The 26268-nt window shown below is 41.4% G+C and overlaps 1 protein-coding gene across 6 annotated transcripts in view; it reads right to left on the minus strand.

Annotated features, from left to right (window-relative positions):
* Positions 1-26268, minus strand: part of LOC140487025 (matrix remodeling-associated protein 8-like) — a 106220-nt gene that overhangs the window by 79218 nt on the left and 734 nt on the right. Inside the window, exon 1 of one of the 6 annotated variants that reach the window (XM_072586400.1) lies at positions 10352-10469. The exons of the other annotated variants lie outside the window; for them this stretch is intronic. Within the exon in view, the coding sequence (XP_072442501.1) occupies positions 10352-10374 (23 nt within the window). The 5' untranslated portion in view covers positions 10375-10469. Of the gene's footprint in view, positions 1-10351; positions 10470-26268 lie in introns of those variants that run through there. 6 annotated transcript variants of the gene reach the window in all.

The following is a 26268-nucleotide window of genomic DNA, read 5'->3' on the forward strand; positions in this document are numbered from 1 at the left end:
TACTTTGTGAACTTTTCTACTCAGTCTGAGGCAGTGGTATGGTAATGATGTCACTGGACTAGTAACCCAGAGCCTGAGGTTAATATTCAGGGTATATTCAGGTTTCAAATCCGACTCTGGTAGATGGTGAAATTTAAATTCAATAAAAAGCTAGCCTGATGTCAACCTTGTTAATTAACCATTCTTGATTGTACTAAAAGCCCACCTGGCTTGTTAATGTCCTTTAGGAAAGAAAGCCTGCTGTCCTTACTTCATTTAGCCTACAAGTGACTTTACAACAGACCTTCAGTATTGTAGTTGGCACAACCACTTCCTGGGAAATTCGGGATGAACAATATCGGCTGACCTAACCAACAACACCCACATCCAATGAATTAAGAAAAACAGAAGGGGGAAGAGGAAGGAAATTACAAAATCAATAAAATATCTCACTACTCAGTTTGGACCACAAAAATTCCATCCACAGTTATCAGAAAAATGTCTGCTCTGGATTTGGTGATTCAGCCTGACCAGACCTGTACCCAGCAGACAAAACTCTGAAAGCGTCAAGGTACTTGAGATATGATTGTCGATGTGCAGGGGGAGTGGACTCCTTCATCAGCCTGTACCAGAAGGCTGTTGACAGAATAGTGTACCTATATGATAGATATGCATTCCAAATGGGGCTTGGAGAAGCAATCTGTAATTAGATATAACTGCTCTACACAAATATGAGCACTATAGTTTCATTCAGTGGGTGAGAATCAAAGCTTTCCATTCAAGTCTGGAATCAGGTAGGAGTGCCCTCTCTCCTATCCTGTTCGTCTGGTTTATCGAACCATTTGCCAAGTCTACCAGATAGAATGCAGACATTTGAAAAGAGATTATACCAGTCTCCCTATACGTGGGTGATGTCACCATCTTCAGAATAGATCTGTTAATGATTGCGCCGATCGGTATAGCATCTAATTCAAGAATGAACATGACACAGGAGGCAAAAGTAAGGCCATGTTTTTTGGGAACTGAACCAACTGATCCTTTGTCCCTTTCATTGTCAGGTAAGAATATTTTAATTTCCATGGTATTGGTCAGAACAGCCAGGGTAACCAAAGAGTGATTTGGAGAAAATTTCAGAGATGGCTGCATCAAAATCCAAAATTTTGAGGTATTCATCCATTTCAGAATATGGTTCTGATGTTCAGTTCATTATATCGAATGAACTAACTTTGTAGACCCATGTTACTCCTTTGCAAAAAGGAACAAAGCAAGGATCCTTTCTTCATTCACTCGTGGGCATTGCCGGGTTGGCCAGTATTCATTGCACAACTGTAAAATGACTGAGAATCAACATTGTAATTTTCAAATCAATGCTAGCAAGTGAGGAAATCTCCAAATTAAAATGGGTGAATAGCAATAAGCTATCTGAATTTCTTTACAAAGAAAGGAGCAAGCTTGAGGACGCTACTAATAATAAGGACTAGGTTGATCTCACACATGCTGTAATATAGACAGAAGTTGCATTCCAGGTCTATACAGAAATCATAACATGGCAGATTCTGTAGAAACTGGCTGGAAGATGAAACTTCTGATAGGCAATTACCCAGCATGTTCAACTTTCAAAATAAGCATCACCAACCCCAACTCAGAGTTGGAGGCTTTGAATGGTTCCAACTTGTGTAGTCACCCAGGAAAGTTAGAAGAATTTAAACGTATTCTAACTCCTGGGTAATGATAAACTTGAACCCCCAACAGGCTGTCACATTCCCTACCAAACACATGACTACATCTCACTGGATATGACCATGCCCCCCCTTTTTCCCAATCTAAACATACGTTTCGCTCAATCCTGGACCTGATACAAGCACCCCCTGTCACCTCATGAAGTCAGACCCTCCCAACCCACTCTTTAAATAACATTGAATGTAAAACAAAATAAGAAACAATTATGCTCAGAATTATTAATCGCAATTACATTTTTAAAATTACTATGAATTACATTGTTAAAAAATTAGATTAATTAATTAATTAGTTAATAAAAATAATCTGAAATGCTTAAAAGGAGCAAACAAAAGGCTATATAATCCCTACAGATGTTTTATTATATTACCTTGCAGTGTAAATCTCTATTCTGCTTGCTGCTATCCTTAAGAAGCATTCCCAGATCTTCTAGTGTTACGGAGGGTGTAGTTTCATCCCTCCTTTGCACTATATCGAGGCCTAACCTGCAGGCTGCAATTTGGGAATCTGACAGCGATCAAACAAGAAGTCTGGCTACAAAACACATGGAAAGGTAAGTGGACATTTTTTTTTATGATTTACCATTGGATGGATATGTTCTAGTGCCAATTGAAAGTTCAGGGCCATAAATACAGAAGTAGTTTGTCATGCTGTCTCGGTTGTAGCACTGTCACTTCCAAGTCAGAAGGTTGCCTGTAGTGGACCAACATTTCAATGCAGTTCTTGGCAGTATGCAGCACAATTGCAGATATCTTCTTTGAAAGAAGAATTTAAACATATTGGCCTAGTTTTTGTAATTCTTTCATGGGATGTGCAATTTAATGGCAAAGTCAGCACTTGTTGCCCATCCCTAGTTCGAATGGCTTCTAGGCCATTTCAGAGGGCAGTTATGTATCAACCACACTGCTATGAGGTCTGGAATATCATGTAGGCTAGACCAGGCAAGATGGCATATTTCCTTCCCTTACCATTAATTTTTCCCATCCATTTAAATCTGATGAGCTTTCTAAATGCTCATCTGCTCCCTGAATTAGAATGAATCCATACCAGTTGTTGTGGATACTTATACAAATGAATTTTTCCTGGAGAAATGAATGTTGCTAATGTCAATTCTAAACCAGCTGGAGATAACACAGAAAAAAATTGGGTCCTCCTAGCAGGGTTTATGCAGATTTAGAGCAAGCCTGTAGAATTTACCATATCATAAGTTGGCCCAGGTGGATCAGATAACAGTGACAGTCCATGCTTATCTAACTGACCACAGTGAGACAAGCAGCCACGGAACTGACTACAGCGCCTGCAACTATGGAACTGGTCATAACAAGAATTGCTTCTTGCGAAATCTATATTCCAGTCAGAATCAATTTGCATGTAATCCACATCCCAGTGACTGAGTGAAATAAATAGAGGCTGGTATCCCATCACCAAGTCGCTCTTTATTTGTTCATGAACAGTCCCTGACTATAGTACTGCCTCATACAAAGTCAAGCACCAGAAATGTCAGTATCCAAAACACTCAACCTTTTTGTCAGTCAGAGCTTCCTGATTGGACCAGACTAACAGTCCCAATTAGCGAACTCATTCTATGATGTCCAGCTGGCTGATCTCATTACAATCACAAGATCCCTGGTCCCCTGAGTCAACGGACAAAGACCAGTCCTTCTTTGAATGCCTCCTGTGATGGTGTAGCATTTAGTCAAGTTCTTCCAACTTGGTATCCAACATGAGTACTGTGTAACACACGGGAGCTTGCCTTTTGCACCAGGAGTACCTTGGTAGACTTTCTCTCATCTTCTGGCAGCAAAGGCAGCTACTTCCGTCAAGTCCATTTCTGTTGTCAGAGGACTTGACAATATTTGACAGAGGATGAATCCAAGGGTTCCAACAGCATTTCCAAAGGTTCCGAGGGGAAGGACACATTCTGTTCCTGCACCATTTGCAGCTTTCATATGGTCCACATGCTTATTCAGGACCATGGCACCTACCCAAACTTTATGCATCCTCATCTTGTGGGGCCATTTCATGGTTTCAGCAACAAACCTTGTCTCCTGTATCGAACTGTCTCTCTCACTTGGAGTCCAGATTCTGTCTCACCTCCCCCAAACCTACAGGTCCAGGAAAATTAGTCTTAACCTGGTGCAACTCTGCCAGTGCTATCAATGTAGTATAATCAAATAAGAACCATGGCAGCCCAGTATCTAGGCTATAGGCTGTTTCCTTGATCCAATCTTCAAAGTTTGGACCACCCTTTCTGCTAGGTCATTGGATGATGGTTGATATGGAGCTGTATGTCAAATCCCATTAAGAAATAATCAAATTTACCGATGGCCCATTATCTGTGACCAACATTTTCGTGACTCTGTGGTACAAAAGACATGCACAACTTTTGTATCATCATCCTAATATTTGATTAATGGACCCTATGCATGTCCGATCACTTTGAGTGGGTATCTACAATGACTAAGAACATTGAACTCATGAAAGAGCCTGCACAGTTGACACGCCCCGGTGTCCAAGGTTTATGTGGCCATTCCATAGTTGTGAGGGAGCTGCTGATGGCCTTTTTTGTCCTTGTTGACACTCTGGGACATGCCTCACCAATGTGGCTACATCTGTGTCTAAGCCGAGCTACCAGACATAACCAGGACCATCTGGGTCTCCAAGAAGTTGAAGTCCGCCAGTAGTTGAAAGCAATCAGGATTATCACTCTCACTCCCCATGACAATACACTGTCCTGTACTGTGAGCTGGTCTCTCAGGACGCCTCCTCCCAACTAATCCCAATTGCTTCAGTTGGAAAGGACTAGATCTTTCTGTGACCAAAGTCTGGTATTGTTAGCTGTGACTGGGAATGTGTCCAGAAGATTTTGTTATAGACTCTTCCATTGGAGATACCATTGCTAATATGAGGCAGTTCAATGTAACTGCATTCACTAGTTAGCCTCCTGGACAGTGTTCTAATTTATAATCATAACCACTTTATTATTAGAGTCCACTGCTTACCAACACTCTTGAGCTGTTCAGGGAGAGGTGGGCACCGCAGGGAGTGGAGTGCTTTATTTCCCAGTCCAACTCTATTTTGTTTAATCCCTGCCCTCCCCTTCACTTTTTGATCACGCAGCATTGTCCTTTGATGAGAAAAAATCTAACCAGGAGAAAAATATAGACCCCACAGCTGAATATGGTCCGAAGCTATGGGCAGCACTGCCTTGTCCCCTTTAAGCAGACCAAGCAGAGGTTTGTGGTCCATAATTATCACGTACTTTCATCCATAAAGATACTGGTGAAACTTCCTTACTTCAAATATGACTGCTAATTCTTCATTTTCTACCTGGGTTTTTATGTTCTTCATTAGCCAAAGTCCTGGATGAAATAAACTATGGAGCACTCCTCTCCATTGGGTCATCTCTGAGCTAATTCCACCCTGATGCCATACATGGAGGCATCACACATCAATACCAGATTGTAAATCAATACCAGGTAGCGTGCCAATACGTTTGAGGATGACAGCTGTTTCTTTACTTCATTGAAAGCTAGGGCTTGCCTATGAGACCATTTCCAAGGCTGACCCTTTTTTAGGAGTTTATGCAAAGGTGCCAGGATAGAAATCAAGTTTTGGGTGAACTTTGCATAATTTGCCAACCAAAAAAATTACTTAAGCTCCAGAACAGACATAGGACCTGGGGCCCCTTTGATTGCCCTCACTTTTTCTTTCAATGGGTGTAATCCAATATGCAGCTGAAACAAGTCACTTGTGGGGCTTATAACACATGTTTTTCCCTTCTTAGGCCTACACCTGCATTGGAAAAATGTCTTAGGATAATATTCAAGTTCTGTAAGAGTTCCTTATTAGTTTTCCCTATTCTTGGCTTAGCTGAGGTCTTGCAAATGTAAATGGAGTCCAGAGTGAAATTTATTAAAAACTGGCTTCGCGACCACAGATATGACCTCACTAGTATTGACCTCAATTAGAACCGAATAACCAGTGATCGGTTCTGATTTGGTGTTGCTAAGCAATAACAGATGTAGGTGGACTTTCCTGGTTATGAACACTCCTGGATACCAGCCTATGAGTTATCTTACTCCATTTAGGTCAAGCTGAACTCCTTTGCTAATTCAAGACTGCATACTGGCAACAACTACAATGGTCAGCCATGATCCTTAAGAAAGTTTCACCCATTTGTTCGAGGCTTGACTTTGTTTTGGGGTTTTGCTGTGGACCTATCCAGAATCATTCTGATCAGGATATGTCCTGAAAGAGGCCATGCAATTACCTGCACTCAAGTATTATACCTTAAGCTCATTCGGACTAGTGAGTGTCTCCACTTCCACCAGAATACCTTGCAACTTGTACGTTCCATTTGTCGCATTTTCCAATGATAAAGGCAGTTGTTAGCATCTGTTTGATGTCCAGTTGCTAGCAGGTGTTTTTGTATAGTTACATCATTAATACTGCATACCAAACGGTGTCAGAAACTCATTAAACAATTAAATCAAGTACACAGTCGTCTGCCAGTCATCTTACCCTAGTCTAAAATTCCAAAATGGAGTACCCTGTATCTCAAATTGCTGAGTAAAAGCAATAGTGTCTCAGAATTAAAGAAGACTTGGGGTCATAATATTCTTTTGACTACATCTATTCTTGAAATGTTTTAGTATCTGGTGCCTCAGGGAAAGTTAGGCTCCTAATGACAAGAAAAGCTCCAGCTCAACAATTTGTCAGAATAATTACTTGTTGTTTTTTGTCTGCCACAATGTTGTTTTCCTGGAAAAAAATAATGAATTCTTTCCATATACTAGGCTCAGTCCTCGAAGACAGGGTCATAGAAGTCAAGTTTCCAAAACAAAGGCATGATGTAAGAAAATGCTCACCCCAACTCAAAGATGACTGTTGTGAGTGACTTCCTTCAGGATTGTGTTTTACTTTTGTCACCACTGAAATAACTCTACAGAGCTGAGTAATCTGTCACTAACTCCCACCGCTATTTATACACGAACAGTCTTTAACTATAGTACTGTCTAATACAGAGCCAGGCAGCAGAGTGTTGTTATCCCTGACATTCAACCTTTTTATGGCAGCCAGCGTTCCCTGATTAGACCAGATTAATAGCCTCAATCAGGAACTCCTGTTCTGTAAGGTCCTGTTGGCTGGCCTAGTTACAATCATGACATTGAGCACCTGTGAAACCCATATGCAAAGACACTCAGCACCTTCAGGAGAAAGCAAACACTTACATTTATTCTGTGCATTTCAACGATCTCAAGTGGTCCCAAAGTATCTCATTGATTCTTCTAAGTACTTTTTGAAGTGGTGCCATAGCAAGTAGATAAATGGACAATTGTGGGTCCAAATATTCCAGTCTGTCAGAATTCCTATTTCTGACCAGATCAGACAAAAAGATTCCCACTTAGCTTTCCAGGCTCTTCCGGCAGGATCACTGAAGGATGCATCACAACAGAAACAAATGAGTAAGGAAATACAAGTAGCATGAGAGTTCATCTGCGTATAAACTACGACCCCTTGTTAATGTATTGGCTCCTGCATTCCAGTAAATGTTTAAAGGTTCCAAAGCCACTTTGACAGTTAGAGAGAAGTGTGTCAGATGACAGAGGAGTAGGGTGGCAGGAGGGTGGGTAAGGAATTTCATGTCCAGTGTGTGAAAAGGTAGGTGTCAGGTAGTTATGTAAGGGGTTAGGATGTCAAATAGGTGAGGGTGGATAGTTAGGTCAGTTGGTGAGAGATAGGATATGTCAGGGTGGTTGGGTGTCTGTGCAGGTAAGATGGGTGGTAGGGATGGTCAGAGTTACTCTGTGTGAGTGTTTTGAGGGCTGGAGTGGAGGAGTATCCAGCAGTGAGTCTGAGTGGCATGGGTCAGTTTTATAATTAGCCAGAGTTAAAGCATATTTTAAACCCCTAGCCTTCCTTTGTCAACTATTAAGGTAAATAAGAACACTCAGAAGTCTACAACTAGAACTCAGAGGGTTCCAGATGCCAGCTAATTGCCCATCGGAAGGTTAAACTACTGCACTATAACTCCAAGAGGTCTTGCATCTATCAGGATGTGTCCAGTCTCCAATTATTTGGAGATTGGAAGGTCTATGCTTATGTTTTAGCTGCTGCTTCAGATATAAGTATTATCTGGGACACTATCTTCTTCATTGATAGTTCTATGGGATCGTTTACAGCCAACGGAACTTAAGTTCCACCAACTTGTAAAACCAACCTGATAACCCTAAAGAGGATGCAGTGAAGTTATAGTTGCTTCCTACATACACAGACCTCATAAATGGGGATTGAACTCACAAACCTTTTACTCAGAGACAAGAATTCCACCATTAAGCCCTAGTCAAACAGCCAAGGGGCGGAGAATAAACTACAGGAACATCTTACAAAAATCTTAGTAGACTGGGTTATGACTTTGTGTGATAGTGGAAAACAAGTGATAACAAAGAAGTGGTCTAACATTTCCTCTAATTTTTGCTTCCAATTAATTTAGCATCAACAGGCTGCTGAATAATTATCAATCATTTTACACAAAGTCAAATTCTACGCCATAAGCTGTTGGTGAGGGAATGGAGATATAATTAGTGAGTCCTGAGGTATAATCTGCCAACAACACTGAAAACTATTCAAACTATTTTTCATGGGTTAAGTATTATTTCAAAGGTGGTGTTTAGCTGTAACTTTTTGGGAATTATCCATGATTCCAAACCAGCCATGTTGGCGTCAGTGGAAGCAGACTGCTCTTTTTAAAAAAATTTCTATCATAAAGTATGGGCTGATTTCCAACTTAGTAAACAGATTGTACTTCAATGAACAGATGGTGGAGTTGTTGAAACTTTTATGCTCCTCACCGAATCTATATGCACCTGTGCCCTCTGATATGTAATACACATCAGATAAAACATCTGGTGGAGTTTAATAGTGTCTGCATGATGTTATGTATAATATGCAAATTCCAACATGCATGCTGAAAGCCGAATGGGTTCTTTGCCAGTTTTTGAGTTTAGACAAAACTGCTTTTTTTTTCAGTGTATCATATATGAAATATAAATGTTTGGAATTTCTGCAGGGCTCTCCTGGTCCCCTGCCATAATGTGGGGGAAAAGCAGATTTCCCCCAAAGAATGGAATTTGTGGCTAAACCAACCCTTTATACACTTTTTAGGGAGTTTTGTAAATCAATTACACCAGTAGAGTGATTGTACCAAAGAAATTTTCTATTTTTTGGGAAGAATGAAATGCCACTGAATCCAGCAAGTATTTCTCTTTCACCCACTCACCAACCCCATATGTTCATCATATTTCTTCAACATCACTGACCTAGTTTCTCATCTTATCCTTTAACCTCAGGCACGCATCTTCTCATTGTATCCTTCAACCTCTCCCATCCACTTTTTCACCATATCTTTGAATCTATTTTTTTGTTGTGCCAAAGCTGAGTATCACCCTTTGCTTGAAGGTGAATATGGCATCTGAAGAACATTAAATATTATGTTGTTCAGACTGATTTGCTCCTCCACAGTTAGAGAAATTTATTTTGTCTATTGAGTTGATTGGAGGAGGGGTTGGAAAACCAAATTTAATGTAAATACATCAATGTTTGTATGATCTTCCCTTCTCCTATACAGGAAATGTTTGCAGAAATGAATAAAGGTGGAGGCTACCACAGATTCCAGATGGCATCCCAAATCATGGAAAGAATTTATAATTTTAATCATTAGCAGCTGTGAAAATGGGCAAGAAACTATAACACAAATCAGTTCTTCTAGAAAATCAGAAGAGCACACTTCAACATCATTCTACAAAGTTTTTTTTAAATTTTAAGCTTTGCTTATCTTTTTAATCAAAATGAAATTTCGAAGAACACCAATTAGCAGAGTTCACATTTCAAAGATAATTTTGTAGAATTTCCTGCATCTCTTTCACTTATTCTATTGATTGGCAAAGTTCATATTTATTGCCTATCCCTAAGTTACCCAAAGAAGATGGCGATTGACAGTCTTCTTTTGCCCAGCAATATTTATGGTACTGTTATCACCATGCTGATGCTGGGTAAACATCAGAATATTGACCCAGCATTAGCAAGTGAATACCAATATAAAAGTAACAGGCAAGTGTATGAGTTGGAGAACTCAGATGTGGAACATTTTGCCCCTAAACATGCACCATTTGATCGGTATCAAGAGTCAGAATAATTCAGGCTGAAATCCTATTTTCCTAAATCATACATTCCTTTTGTAGTGTGAGCCTGAGCCCTCACAATCAAAGGATTCAATTAGAGGAAGGGGTGTAGATTGCCAAGTTATGAAAGAGCATTGTAAAGCTTACTTTTGGTTTTGAACTGATATAGATACAGCTTTAAACCGGAGGAAGCTTTGAAAGAAGATGCTGCAGCTCTAAAACTGAGTTACTGGAATTCATTGTGAATTGTATCTACAATATTGCCTTATCCCAGCAGTGTGGGAAGATACTAGACACCTCAGCTCCATGTGCATGTTCAGGGCAATTTTGCCTAGAAACTAGTCCTATGTTTGGTCGTTCAGCTATGGGCTCAGAAAGGATCAGCACAGTAACAGTTCATTGGTTCCTGTGGCTACTGCCTAAATGTAGACAGCTGAAGTAAAATATCCAACCTGCAAAGAGGAAATATCTTCATCTATTCCTAGATTCCCCTCCGGTGTCGAGAAGTAGCAGGAAATTTCCTAGGTGTTATCACACAGCTTTGCCTTGTGAACTGCTCTCTGCAAATTCCTTTACTGAAAGGAAAAAGGGAAAAATCACCTTCAGTGACATTGGAAGGGTGAATCCTTAACTAATGAATGAAAGACTGAGAATTAACATAGCTGTGTCCTCGAGTCAAAATGAGTTGAATGAAACGGGAAGAAAACACTTCCTCATCAATGTTTGCGATCTGAACTGATCCAAAACTGTGCATCTGACTTTTGTTTCCTTCTCCTCCCATCATATTCCTTGTCTTGTTTCTTTGTGTGTTTGTAAGCATAAGGGAATTTCTTCTTTAAAAAGAGTAGAATTTAAGTTATAGAGTTATTAGTTAGAATCAGTTTAATTATAATAAAGTTATTTTCTTGCTAATGAAAAATTGAGTGACTATATTCTTTTCGCCCGAATTGGGCAGTTAGGTAAAATGGGCAGTTTGGTGATTTAATAAAATTGTTTTATTTGTGGCGTGTCAGGGAATAGTGGGTCTTGATTTCTAGAACACTACCCCAAGTACATTGACACAATGTAGGAGCACAACCTCAAGGCAAATATAAGAGAAGGGATCAGTGAAGGAAAGTGATGAAAGGACCACTGTCAGTAAGACCTCATTTGCTTAAAGGATCATATCCTCCCAAGGTCTTTGGGAAAATGGTGCAGCAGAACCTCCGCCTGCTCACAGAATCTCACCAACATCCATCTACAATTTTGTTGGGAAGGTTGATATTGATAACAATCTCTAAGGCTGAGAGTTGCAAAACATTGAAATGGTCGCATGAACAAGTAACTTAAAAGGTATAGAGAGAAGGCAATTGGAATCATAATTAAAGAAGTAGAGCAGAATATTTGGATAATAATAATCTAAACATAGCTTCATGAAAGGGAAATTGTGTCTAACTAATTTATTAAGAGATTATCAAATAAACTGCAACTAAAACTTAAGTTCCCATCCCCCTGCTGAGCTAGTTTGAACCAGCAGAGGGATGGGAACCTTAGGTATAGTTGCAGTTGGTCTAAACTAGCTCAGGAGGGGCATGGGAACTAAGGTGCAGTTGCAGTGCACAGGGGGATGAGAGTAGGGAGGACAGGGACAGGATTTCACAATCACAGGAATGTCCTGACAGACAGCAAGCTGGTTTGGAGTGTGTCTACTTCAACACCAGAAGGTGAGCTTGCAGTATAGATAGGTACCTCGGACTTCGATGTTGTGGTCATTTCTGATAGAGCAGGGTGAGGATTGGATGTTGCAAGTTCCAGGTTTAGATCTTTCATTAGGAACAGGCAAGGCAGTAAAAGAAGGGGAGGCGTGGCCTTATTAGTCAAGGATAGTATAATGGTAGCTGAAAGAACTTTTGTCGAGGACTTGTCTACTGAGGTAGTGTGGGCTGAGGTTAGAAACAGGAGAGGAGAGGTCATACTGCGTGGAGTTTTTTATAGGCCTCCGCAGCATTCCAGGAAGAGAGGATTGGCAAAATTATTCAGGGTAGGAGTGAAAGGAACAGGGTGGTCATTATGGGGGACTTTAACTTCCCCAATATTGACTGGAAATGCCATAATTCTAGTACATCGGATGGATTAGTTTTTGTCCAATGTGTATAGGAGGGTTTCCTAACACAATATGTCAAAGGGCCAACAAGAGGGGAGGCCACAATGAATCTGGTGCTTGGTAATGAACCAGGTCAGGTGTTTGATTTAGTTGCAGATAAACACTTTGGAGACAGTGACCATAATTCAGATACGTTTAGTTTAGCGATGGAAAGGGATAGGTACATGCCACAGGTCAAGAGTTAGCGATGGAGCAAGGGCAATTATAATGCAATTAGGCAAGAATTAGGATGCATAGAATGGGGTAGCAAAATGTAGGGGATGCAGGCAATAGAAATGTGGAGCTGGTTTAAGGAACAGATATTACGTGTCCTTGATAGCATGTCCCTGTTAGGCAGGGAGGAAGTGATAAGATAAGGGAACCATGGTTTACTACAGAAACTGCATCTCTTGTTAAGCAGAAGAAGGAGGCTTATGTGTTGCTGAGGCAAGATGGTTCAGATGAGGTGCTGAAGAGTTACAGAACAACTAGGAAGGATTTAAAGAGAGAGTTAAGAAGAGCAAGGACTGGACATGAGCAGTCTTCAGCAAATAGAATAAAGGAAAACCCTAAAGCTTTCTATAGGTATGTGAGGAATAAAAGGATAACTAGGGTAGGAATAGGGCCAGTCAAAGACAGAAGTGGGAAGTTAAGTGTGGATCCTGTGAAGGTTGGAGAGGTGCTAAAGGAACATTTGTCATTAGTTTTCACTCAAGGAAAGGAGAATATTATAGAGAAGAATGAGATACGAGATATTAGACTAGAAAGGATCGAGGTTAGTTACAAACGGGTGTTATCAATTCTAGGAGTGAAAGTGGACAAGTCCTCTAGGTCGGATGGGATTTATCTAAGGATTCTCTGGGAAGCTAGGGAGGAGATAGCAGAGCCTTTGGCTTTGATATTTGCGTCATTATTGTCTACAGGTTTAGTACCAGAGGACTGGAGGATTGCAAATGGTGTGCCCTTGTTCAAGAAGGGCAGTAGAGATGACCCAGGTAATTATAGACTAGTGAGCCTTACTTCTGTTGTAGGAAAAGTTTTGGAAAGGATTATAAGAGATAAGATTTAAAATCATCTAGCAAGCAACAATTTGATTTCAGATAGTCAACATAGTTTCGTCAAGGGCAGGTTGTGCCTCACAAACCTCATTGAGTTTTTTGAGAAGGTGACCAAGCATGTAGATGAAGGTAGAGCAGTTGACATGGAATACATAGACTTCAGTAAAGCATTTGATAAGGTTCCACATGGTAGGCTGTTGGAGAAAATGCAGAGGAATGGGATTGAGGGGGATTTAGCAGTTTGGATTAAAAACTGGCTTTCTGAAAAAAGGCAACAAGTGATGGTTGATGGAAAATATTCAGCCTGGAGTCTGGTTACTAGTGGTGTGCCTCAAAGATCTGTTTTGGGACCACCGCTGTTTGTCATTTTATAAATGACTTAGGCGCAGGCATAGGTGGATGAATTAGTAAATTGCATATGACACTAAAGTCAGTGGAGTAGTGGACAGTTTGGAAGAATGTTACAGGTTGCAGGGGGACTTGGATAAACTGCAGAATTGGGCTGAGCGGTGGCAAATGGAGTTCAATGCAGCTAAATGTGAAGTGATGCACTTTGGGAAGAATAACAGGAAGGCAGAGTACTGGGTGAATGGAAAGATTCTTGGTAGATTGGATGTGCAGAAGGATCTTGGAGTCCATGTACATAGATCCCTGAAAGTTGCCACCCAGGTTGATAGTGCTGTTAAGAAGGTATTCGGTGTGTTAGGTTTGGTTGGTAGAGGGATTGAGTTCCGGAGCCACAATATCATGCTGCAACTATACAAAACGCTAGTTCGACTGCACTTGGAATATTGTCTACACTTCTGGTCGCCATATTTCGGGAAGGATGTGGAAGTATTGGAAAAAGGTGCAGAGGAGATTTACCAGGATGTTGCCTGATCTGGAGGGAAGGTCTTAAGAGGAAAGGCTGAGAGACTTAGGTCTGTTCTCACTGGAAAGAAGAAGGCTAAGAGGGGATTTGACAGAGACATACAAGATGATCAGATGATTAGATAGGGTAGACAGTGAAAGTCTTTTTCCTAGGATGATAACGTTAGCTTATACAAGGGGGCATAACTACAAATTGAGGGGTGATAGATTTAAGAAGATGTCAGAGGCAGCTTCTTTAGGGCATGGAATGCCCTACCTGCTAATGTAGTTAACTCAGCCACATTAGGGAGATTTAAACAATCCTTGGATAAGCACATGGATGCTGATGGGATAGTGTCAGGGGACGAGCTGAAAATAGTTCACAGGTTGGCGCAACATCAAGGGCCAAAGGGTCAGTTCTGCACTGTATTATTTTATGTTCTACATTCTATGTTCTGAGTCTCAATAGGATTGGATAGAGGGGAACTAGTAAATGTGTTGCATTCAAGGCATTCAAAACGGTAACTCACAAAAGATTAAATCCTGAACTGTGTTAGACCTACTGTCCTGGACCAGTTGCTATGGAGCCACAAGACTGACCACAACACACTCCCCGATTGCAGAGTCATGGACCCATGATCGAGAACAGACTAAATCGGCGCCTGACCATGGCCATTCCAGAAGCAGCCTGATTCAAGCCAGATGCTGTAAGAGCTAATTTTCAATGCTAGTTGCTGGTGTTCCCTTCAATGCAGGTCAATGTTTTCAAATGGTATGGACCAGACCAGACCCACTCAAAATATATTAAGAAGGTAGCCTAGACCCTAATTTTTTTACTTTAAAGATAAATGTCAGGTCCTGTGTTCCAGATGCAACTTGACAGGTCAAACTAATTGATATTAAGAAAAACACAATTTATTCAAACACTATAGTTAAAATACAATGAAAGAAAGAACTTGGAATAGCTTAACTTTGTTGGAAAATTTAACAGAATAACAGATACAGTAACTATTTACAGGTTGAGTTTTGAAGATCGTTTTTTAAATCTGAAATTAGGGGGTCGACTTATACAAGAGGTATTATTTTCAAGGGGATGAAATTCATGCTTGGCATGAATCAAAAAATGGCCAAACAAGTGCCAGATTCTATATAAAATAATAAACAACAAAAAGAAAAAGAATTATAGCCATTATTGAATTTGCGAGAATTTTTAAAATAGATTTAGAGCACAATTGTTTGCAACACCTACTTCAGAAACTGAGGCAACAGCAGGAAGACAAGGTCAAGGACTGCCATAAGGCACCGTCGGTATTGGCATACATAGCTCAAATATACTTTTGTAAATATTACATAATTAAATATATAATGTATATTAGAGAGACAACATATATAGATATCAACATTCAATTTAATGATTTGAAAATCATGTTGCACAAAAATATACTAGTGCGCATTACATGTTTATCTTCTCACAGACTACTCTGCATCTCTCTAAAAGAAACCAGGCCAAAACTCTTAAATCCACAACACCATCACACTAAGCAACCTGCACATTGATCAGACAGGTACCAAAATGTTCATGAGGGGTTGGAAAATGTCAGATGCCAATATCCACGGTCGCAGGGGTGTAGATATCCGGTGTCATGACTGTGCTATGAGATATTGCTTGGTCTGAAGCAACATGGAGTCTCTGTGCAGCCAACAGCAAGCTGAAGTCACCAGACAGCTGCTCTGTTTTCCATATCGATATTTTCCAGTCTACCTTGCTCAGAGGATTTGAAGACAGGAACCAGAATGTTAATGAAAAGAGTTGCAGCATTAATTAGGTTTTTAACAGGCTATAATCATAAATTGGCATGTCATCACTGCTTAGCGAGAAACTTGCCTTATTGCTCGGCAAAAGCTTAAAAAAAAGTGTGATGCTCCCAACATCAAGATTGGTTTTGTGAGACTTTGTGATTCTGCGACATATCTCACCTTAGGTCATATTACTCAGACCTCTATAAGATTCTGCCCTATGGGTCTGAACAATGAGATCCAAAATTCACAATGCAGCCATTTGTTTTTATGTCTCTCACAAGGGAACACAGCTGACTGTTAGAGTCAGTAGGATTTGCAATGCACCAGAAAAAACCCATTGTGATATTCCAGTATGTCAGAACAAAGCTGATAATATGACACAAACAGAGAAAAAGAGTCTAACACTATTTCCAACCTTACCACAGCAAGTTATACATACGAAGCATCTTAGAGAAAGAAATTTCAAGCTTCTCTGGGAAGTACTTCATATCGCACTAAGTCATTTGGAAAACTACAGCCCCTTTCTGTAATATACTTGGATGGAATATCCTGTCTGTAATACATTCTGATAAGCCACATACTGCCTCTAATACACAGATAACTCAAAAGCTATTGAATATACTGATCTATCCATGCTTCGATTAATCACATCCTCACTCTAACAAACCACATCTATTCTCTAATATATTTATTTACTATTACCTCTGTCTACATTTGATATGCCACACTCCGCATCTAATATACACTGATTTATCATGCCCGCTCTTGCTTAGATTGTGATTCTGCTGCATTTTGGGCAATCCAGTTTTCCATAGGGATCCTGAAGCAGGTGCTAATTAGGGCATGCAAGAGGCTCTACATCTGTTTCAAACATAAAACCATCTGACCCAATAGGGAGTCAGACCTGTTTCTGAAGCCTGTGGGCTCCTAGGTGTTAGCTCTTGTTGGTTCAGATTCTTTCAGTGAACTCACTGAACACTCAGTAAACATATCAACAACAAAAAAAACCTAAAGTTACTTGCATAATCATTCATGTTTTCAGGTGCAAATTTGACTGATTCTGTCCTGATAGGAAACTAAATTTATATCTATTACAAAAAGGCATTGAGGAAATTTAAGGAACTGTCATAAGCACGGTACAAAAACATTAAGAAAACATGCAGGAGAGCACTGGGAGCAAAGCACCTCCATCATTGGCAGCCACTGCTAAATCAGAGTTGCAGTCATGTTGATAGAAAAATGATCTACAGACACAGCCATCAGTCTGTAGATAAAAGGTAGTACAGTTAATCTTCCTCTTTGATGGCTGTTCTAGTTAAGGTGGGCATAAATGCTAATGGTGGGAAATAAGGATTGTCTAGTTGGGGCGCTTTTCCATGAGTTTCTATTGAAGATTAGCTTCTAAATTCCTCAATGTTATCATGCTAAATATCCTTCTTCACTGATTGCTTCTTGAAATGGCCCTTGAAATAACTCCACAGAGGCCAGTATCCCATCACCAAGTCACCATTTGTTTACATGTGCATAGAACTTGACATTGGTCCGGCTTCCTCAGAGCCAGATCTCAGAGTGAAGAGAACCTCTGACATTCCTCTTTATATCTGTCAGCCAGGACTCTCTAATTGGATTAAATTAATTGCCCCTATCAGGGAATTCATAGTCTGAGGTTCACCTGGCTAATCCCATTACAATCACTACATCCCTTCCCCCAGGTTTGGGGACATGGGTCTGTTCTTTTTCTTACAGCCTTGCCTGGGATGTTTTCGTACTGGACCTGGTTCCTCCGACTCAGTCTTGGATCTGGGCGACATATACTGGGCTGATGCCACCTTTTATATCCACAAGAAATTTATCCTCTTCTTCAGGTGGTAAAGGTGCTGATGCTGCAACATCAGCCATGTCTATCTCAGACTCTAAGTTTTTTTTGATGCTAGATGAAGGAGAGGAACACATGGATTCCATTGGCCTTTCCAGCTGTTCTGAGGGGCCATGGATGTTTCGCTCCTGCCCAATTTGTGACTCGCTTATGGTCCATTTGCTTGTTCAGGACTAACTCATCTATTCAAACTCTGTACGTCACAGGACCTGATCTCACATCGACCATGCCCCTTACCCATTCAAGACTATTTCTGTGATTCCTACACTAACTTCATCCCCTAAAGTAAACTGTCTCTCTCACTTTGAGGAGTTTTGTGTCCAACATTGGTGTTCCTGATGCCATTTCACCCTCTCCCCAGCTCCAGGAATATCAGATTTAACCTGTAGCAGAATCTTCTCATCCCCATTAGCAACTCTGCTGGAGCTATCCTTGTAGTTGCACGAGGGGTGTCCGATAATCAAATAGGAATCAGGTCAGTTTGGTATTAAGAGAAGCTTACCTTTAGAGTTTGGACTACTGTTTCTGCCAGACTATTGGGCAATGGATGGTATGGAGCTGCCCTTATATGCTGTATGCTATTCGACTTCAGCAAATACTTGAACTTCCAGCTAGTAAATGGTGCCCTGTTGTCTGTGACCAACATTTCTGAGAACCCAAAAGATTTTCGAAGCCTTTTCAATTGTCATCCATGTGTTTGATGAATGAACTCCATGTACATCCAATTACTTTGAGGGCGACCACAATGACCAAAGAACATTGACCACATAAAAGAGCCTGCCTAATCAATGTGTAACTGAGTCCAGAATTTATCCGCTCATTCCCATGAATGTGGGGAACTGCTGGTGATAACCTTTGGCCTTGCTGGCACTCTGGGCACTGCCCCAAACAATGCAGCTTCATCTGTATCCAATCCTGGTCACCAGACATAACTTCTCATCACCATCTTCATTTTGGACACCCTTAGATGACCCTGATAGAATTCAGCCAGTATCTAGCAGTGACCTTTGTTTGGGACAATCACTTTTACTCCCCATAATAGAATGCCACCCTTTCCAGTGATATGGTCTTGCTGGGTCAAGAAAGGTTTCAGTTCTGGTTTTGATGGTCCATTGGTTCCCCTGCTTTAGTTTTGTCAGAGCCAGATCTTTTTACATTAACAGTCTAATATTGTCAGCGGTGACCAGAAGGGTGCCCAGAAACTTTAAAACCAGAAGTTTCTTTCAGTGGTGGCACCACTGGTGATGTATCTACCAAGAGGAGATGGCTCAAAGCATCCACATTTGCTACTTGGCCTCCCAGATGGTGTATCAATGTAATTGCTTGCACATAGAATAATAGCCCACCACTGAATTCGACCAGAAACAATGGGAGACACAGCCTTGTCCTCTTTGAATCACCCAGCAGGGGTTTGTGATCTTTTTATATTATAAATTTGCATCCATAAAGGTATTGGTCGAACTTCCTCACACCAAAGAAGACTGCCAAACCTTCCTTATCTATCTGGGTGTGTTTGCATCAGCCAAAGTCCAAGAAATATACAGTACTGAGCATTCCCCTTCATTAGGCAATCTGTGAGCCAACACTGCCCCCAAGTACAAGGAGGCATTGCATGTCAGCACCAGATCCCGTTTTGGATCCAACACCAACACCTTGGACCTCAATAACTGCTTCTTCACTTCCCTGAAGGCTACAGCTTGGCCATAAGGTCATTTCTAAGGCTGACCCTTTCTCAAGAAATGTAAGGGTGCAGGATGGTGGCCAGGTTACGTATGAACTTTCCCAAATAACTCACCAAACTGTGACAATGCTGTTCCTTTAACAAGGTTGTGTTGTCCTTGATTTTTTTTTCAGAGGGATCATAAACGCAGAAATTCCAATGTGTCTGGTTTGGATGGGAATTTGGGCCAATTTGATTATAGTTAACAGATACTGCCTCAGGCAAAAGGCTTTCATGTTGAAAAAACACTTATACAATAAAAGCCAGTTCCCCCAGCTCAGCTTTTCTCTGGTTTGATTTGGTGTGAGCAGGCAGTCAGTTTTTTGAGGCTGCTGGTCAAAGAAACAGCTACATGGAAAAAGGTGTTCCATGTTGAATCTCTCTGCCATCTCTTGCTCTCTCCTGTAAGGCCCTGAGTTTGATTTTACCCTTTTTTGCCAAGGGGTGTTTATGGGGATTGTTTCAAGAATTTGGAACAGCATCATGTAAGTTGGGATAATCTGTTTGGTTTTCAGATAGGGTAAGGTATTCTATATTCTATTCTCTTTTGTAAGTGTTTCATTTGGTAATTTTGCAAATAAATTCTGTTTTGGTTAAAACTAAGTTCCAGCTACATCACTTCTGGAATATCCACCATATACCTGCTTAAAACAACTAGAAAAGTTAGGGCTGAAAATGTGTTGCTGGAAAAGCGCAGCAGGTCAGGCAGCATCCAAGGAGCAGGAGAATTGACATTTCGGGCATGAGCCCTTCTTCAGGGCTTCTTTGATCATTCTCACTTTATCTTCCAACAGGTGTATTCGAGTTTTGATGACTCTCTAGCATAAGTAGGTCACTTGGGGGTGCATGGAACACACATTTTTCTTTCTCAGGTGTACATCCAACTTTGAGAAATGCTAAGGATTATGTCTAAGTTTTCTAAGTTGTCTTTATTGGTTTTCCCTGTTATAAGCATATCATCCAGATAAATGGCGACCTGGGATAGCCCCTGTAAATATTCTCCATTTTCACTGAAAAATGGCACAAGCGGATGATACCCCAAATGGTCTCGTATTGGTATTAACTACAGCATACTTTTGGGAATGGATTAGTGGTGCTGGAAGAGCACAGCAGTTCAGGCAGCATCCAAGTAGCTTCAAAATCGATGTTTCGGGCAAAAGCCCTTCATCAGGAATAAAGGCAGTGAGCCTGAAGCGTGGAGAGATAAGCTAGAGGAGGGTGGGGGTGGGGAGAGAGTAGCATAGAGTACAGTGGGTGAGTGGGGGAGGGGATGAAGGTCAGGGAGGAGAGGGTGGAGTGGATAGGTGGAAAAGGAGATAGGCAGGTAGGACAAGTCCGGACAAGTCATGGGGACAGTTACTGAACTGGAAGTTTAGAACTAGGGTGAGGTAGGGGAAGGGGAAATGAGGAAACTGTTGAAGTCCACATTGATGCCCTGGAGTTAAAGTGTTCCAAGGCGGAAGATGAGGCGTTCTTCCTCCAGGCGTCTGGTGGTGAGGGAGCGGCGGTGAAGGAGGCCCAGGACTTCCATGTCCTCGGCAGAGTGGGAGGGAGAGTTGAAATGTTGGGCCACGGGGTGGTATGGTTGATTGGTGCCAGTGTCCCGGAGATGTTCCCTAAAGCGCTCTGCTAGGAGGCGCCCAGTCTCCCCAATGTAGAGGAGACCGCATCCGGAGCAACGGATACAATAAATGATATTAGTGGATGTGCAAGTAAAACTTTGATGGATGTGGAAGGCTCCTTTAGGGCCTTGGATAGAGGTGAGGGAGGCGGTGTGGGCGCAGGTTTTACAGTTCCTGCGGTGGCAGGGGAAAGTGCCAGGATTGGAGGGTGGGTTGTTTGGGAGTGTGGACCTGACCAGGTAGTCGCGGAGGGAACGGTCTTTGCGGAAGGCGGAAAAGGGTGAGGAGGGAAATATATCCCTGGTAGTGGGGTCTGTTTGGAGGTGGCTAACCAGAACACAACAGTCAAGCAAGCACAACAGATTTTACCTCAAGAGGCTATGAAAATTCGGCATATCCAGAAGGACTCTTACGGAGTTTTATAGATGCACCATAGAAAGCATCCTACCTGGATGCATCACACTGTGGTTTGGCAACTGCTCTTCCCAAGACTGCAAGAAACTACAGGAAGTCACTAGCCATCTGTTCATTGACTCCATCTGTACCTGCTGCTGCCTTGAGAAAGCAACCAACATAATCAAAGACTCTTCCCACCCCAGTTATACTCTCTTCCACCCTGTTTTGTCAGGCAAAAGATATAAAAGTTTGAATGCACATGCGAACAGATTCAAGAATGGATGTTATCAAACTTTTGAATGGACATCTCAAATGTTAATTCTGATCTCTCTTTGCACCTTATTTGTGGCTGTAACATTGTGTTCTACATTCCGTTCTGATACCCTGATGCATTTTATATGGTACAATCTACCTGAATAGCAAGTAAGACAACATTTTTCTCTGCATCTCGGTACATGACAACAAAACATTAATCACCTGCAGGCATACATAGTTCATGCCCAGGTTTCGGAAGGACAGACCCTGACCCCACACCCCAACCAGCTTTGCGTTCAAGTCCTCTATGCAAGAAATTAGGTCTTAGTGAGTATTGAGAAGATTTGTAGCTCAAGTTGAGTTTTTGCTGAGCTGCAAGGTTCATTTCCAGACACTTCGTTACCCTACTAGGTAACATCTTCAGTGGGCCTCAGGTGAAGCAATGCTGAAAATTCCAGCTTTCTATTTATATGTTTGGGTTGGTGATGTCATTTTCTGTAGTGATGGTATCTTCTGTGGTGAAGTCACTTCCTGTTCCTTTTCTCAGGGGGTGGTAGCTGTGGTCTAACTCAATGTGTTTGTTGATAGAGTTCCAGTTGGAATGACATGCTTCTAGGAATTCTCGTGTGTGTCTTTGTTTGGCTTGTCCTAGGATGGATGTTTTCCCAGTCAAAGTGGTGTCCTTCCTCATCTCTGTGTGAGGATACTAGTGAGAAAGCGTCATATCTTTTTGTGGCTAGTTGGTGTTCATGTATCCTGATGGCTAGTTTTCTGCCTGTTTGTCTAATGTAGTGTTTGTTACAGTCCTTGCACATGTTTTTTAAATGACGTTAGTTTTCTTCAACTGGGACAACACATTAGTCAGGTAAATATTGGGTAGGGGAATGGGTCTGGGTGGGTTACTTTTCAGAGGGTCAGTGTGAACTTGTTTACCTTGTCTATCTGTGACTCCATTTCCAGGTGACTGTGAACCTGAACTCCAAGAATCCTCTGTTCCACTACACTCCTTAAGGCCCTACCATTCACCATGAAATTCCTACTTGGATTTAGCTTTCCAAAATGCCAGACTTCACACCCACCATATTAAACTCCATTTGCCATTTCTCATCCACTTCCCCAACTGATCAAGGTCCTGCTGCAATTTCTGGTAAACATCCTCACTGTCCACAATTCTGCATATTTTAGTGTCATCAGCAAACTTACTAATCATGCCTTATACATTCTGACACAAATCATTAACGTAGATAACAAACAGCAATGGGCCCAGCACCGACCACTGAGGCTCTCCACTGTTCAGTGGCCTCCAGTCCAACAAGCATTTTTCCGCTAGTCTGCTTCCTACCATCAAGCCAATTTTATATCTAAACTGCCAGCTCGCCCTGGAATCCATGCAATCTAACCTTCTAGAGCAGTCTACCATGTGGAACATTGTCAAAGACCTTATTGAAATCCATTTAGACTATGTCTGCCATCTTGCCCTCATCAACCTTCCTGGTCACTTCACCAAAGAACTCTAACAAATTTATGAGGCATAATCTCCCACTCACAAAGCCATGCTGACTACTTCTAATCAAGTCCTGTCTTTCCAAATGCATGCATATCTTATCCCTCAGAATCTTCTCACCACAGATGCTAAGCTTTCTGGTCTATAGTTCTCAGGCTTTTCATTGCAGCCCTTCTTGAATAATGGGACAACATTCACTACCCTCCAGTCTTCCAGGACCTCACCTGTGGCTAATGATGGTGCAAAAATGTCAGCCAGGGCTACCGTAATTTCTTCTCCAGCCTCTTGCTGTGTTCTTGGATATGTCTGGTCAGGACCAGAAGACTAATCCACCTTCATGCATTCTAGTACATCAAACACCTCCACTACTGTGATATGGACTGTCCTCAAGATATCGTCGCTAAATTCCCCAAGTCTTCACGTCTTCCTCCATGATAAATTCAGAGGAGAAATATTGAGGACGTCACCCATCTCCTGTGGTTCTACACATACATATCCACTTTCATCCTTGAGGGGCCCTATTCTCTCTCTAGTTATTCTTTTACCTTTAATATACTTAAAGTACCTCTTTAGATTCACCCTAATCTTCTCAGCCAAAGTTACCTCGTGCCCCCCTTTTCACCTTCTTCAGTAAACTCCTGTATTCCCTGTATACCTCCAGGGATTCCCATGATCCCAGCTGCCTGTACCTGAGCCTTGCCTCTTTTTTTTTTCTGGTGAAAGCTTCAATATCTCGTCATCCAGGGCTTCCTATTCTTGCCAAACATGCCCTTCACCCTCACAGGAGCATATAGACCTTGAACTCTAGCTATGTCATTTGCCAGAGGTTCCTTTGCCTGCAAACAAACTACTCTGATCAACACCTCCAAGCTCCTGTCAAATTCCATCAAAATTTCCCTTGTCACAATTTAGAACTTGAACCTGTGGACCAGTTTTGTCACTCTCTTAGAGTCCATATCGAATTTTGCTAAGATTGGTTCTGCAATCACTGATACAACTGTGCCGGTATTGACCTCCATCAGAACTGGATGACCATTTAACAAGGTGTTTATTTTGATTGGTTCTGATTTGGATGTTGCTAAGCAAATTAACTGTTCCAAGTCAGGTATAGGTGGACTTTCCAGGTTGTGCACTCTCCTGGATACCAGTCTTATTCAATTCAGGCCCAGTGGCCCTCTTTTGCTGTCTCCAGTCCATGCAACTACAGTGCATCCACCAGCAGGAACTACAATGGCTTGACAGGTAGAGAAGAAAATGTTAACCATTTAGCCAAGGCTTGGTTTTTTGGGGGGATTTTGCTGTGGGCTGACCTAGAGTCCCTCTGTTCAGGATATGTCCTGAGTAAGGCTCTGCAATTGCCTTCACTCAAATGGTGTCTTCCAACTCAGTCGACCTGGCAAGGGTGTCCACTTCAACTGGCATACACTGTAACTCAAATGCTCCACTTGCCACATTTTCCAATGACAAAGCCAGTTGTACTGCTTGCCTGAAGTCCAGTCAGGCTTCAGCTAGTTTGTGCGCTTTTACATGGTTACATCATTCCTACATACCAACTGGTCTCTCAGCATCTAATTAAGTGTAAAACCAAAGTCAAATGCCTCTGCCGGTATTAACCTCTTCAAAAATCCCAACATGGATTCCACTGGTTTTTGAACTGCCATATAAAACTGATATCGTCTCAGAATTAGCAGAGGCTTGGGGTCACAATATTCCTTATCTGAAACCGTCAATTCATGGAAGGTTTTAGTATCTGGTGTCTCAGGAAACGTTAGGCTCCTAATAACCGGAAAAAGCCGCGGGTCCACAGCTGTCAGCAGAATTATTCATTGCTTTTCATCTGCCCCAATTGTCATTTACCCAGAAAAAAAAACACATTCTTTCCACATAACGGGCCCAGTGTGCAATGGCGGGATCAAAAGAATCACACTTCCCAAATAAAGGCATGATGCCAGAAATGCATACTCCAAATCAAAGATAACTATAGCGTGCAAATTTTTTTCAGGAGCATATTTTTTTCTCTCGTCACAACTGAAATAACTCCACAAAGGCTGGTGTCCCATCACCAAGTCACTCGTGTTATGGACCAGACTAGACCCCCTCAAAAATATTTTAAGAAGGTAGCCTATACCCTAACTTTTTTTTATTTTTAAAGGCAAATATGAAGTGCCTGTTCCAGACGCAACGCAACTGGTCAAATTATTTGACGTTAAGCAAAACACAGTAGTTAAAATACAACCAAAGAAAAAGGAATTTGGATTAACAACTCTAATAGAAAACTTAACAGAATAACTATTACTGTTCCAATATTGTAATATCCCATAAATATAGCCCTTCAGAAAATTCTGACATAGATTCTCACATGCAGTTCTCCCATCCAGGATGGAAAAACATCAAGAGAAAATTGAGAGAGAGTAGCAGCCAGGAGACAGTCACTGAAGCTTTCAACTCTGTTGAGACCCCAGTAGCTTCTGATGCTATTGAAAAACCAAAACCTAGAAATCCTAATCTGCGAAAGCTTGTCACATCCATCCAGGCTGTTAATAAAAAAAACCAACGCTACTCAAATGGTATTAACTAATCTGCTCGGAACCACTTGTTCAATCTCTCTCTCTATAAAAGAAACGTCTTAAAGCTACAGCGTTGTCACACCCTTTACTTACACGTTCATAGTATTTGAACTTCATCAAAGCCAGCTCTCTGAGTAAACAGAACCTATGACACTTCTGCTTATATCAGCCAGCCAGGGCTGCCTGATTGCAACTAATAACCTAGTCCAATCCGTAAACTCAATTTCTATGAGGTCCACTTGGTTAATCTTATTACAATCACTATAGAGGAAACCCCGCCAGAGGGGAGAACATTCTTTTGCAATATTTGAGAAAGTTACTGACATGTTCAGACAACCTGTAGTTCTGCTCCATGAAAGCTCAAGTTGATCCACTCACTTACATGTCCTACAGTTCAGAAAATGACCACAAGTTTCCCATAGCAGCCTTGAGTCAAGTATTGATCCTTGTATACTTTGTCATATTGATTCAAGACCCGATCAAAACATTTGAGCACATGAACGCAGTTTGGGACCTCCACTGCAGTCCTGAGAGGATGCTGTTCGATCATTTTTCACACTATGTGGGCACAAGACAGAAATCACATCAGTAGCATGTTTT

Source organism: Chiloscyllium punctatum, chromosome 16, assembly GCF_047496795.1.
Source record: "Chiloscyllium punctatum isolate Juve2018m chromosome 16, sChiPun1.3, whole genome shotgun sequence".
Lineage (NCBI taxonomy): Eukaryota > Metazoa > Chordata > Chondrichthyes > Orectolobiformes > Hemiscylliidae > Chiloscyllium > Chiloscyllium punctatum.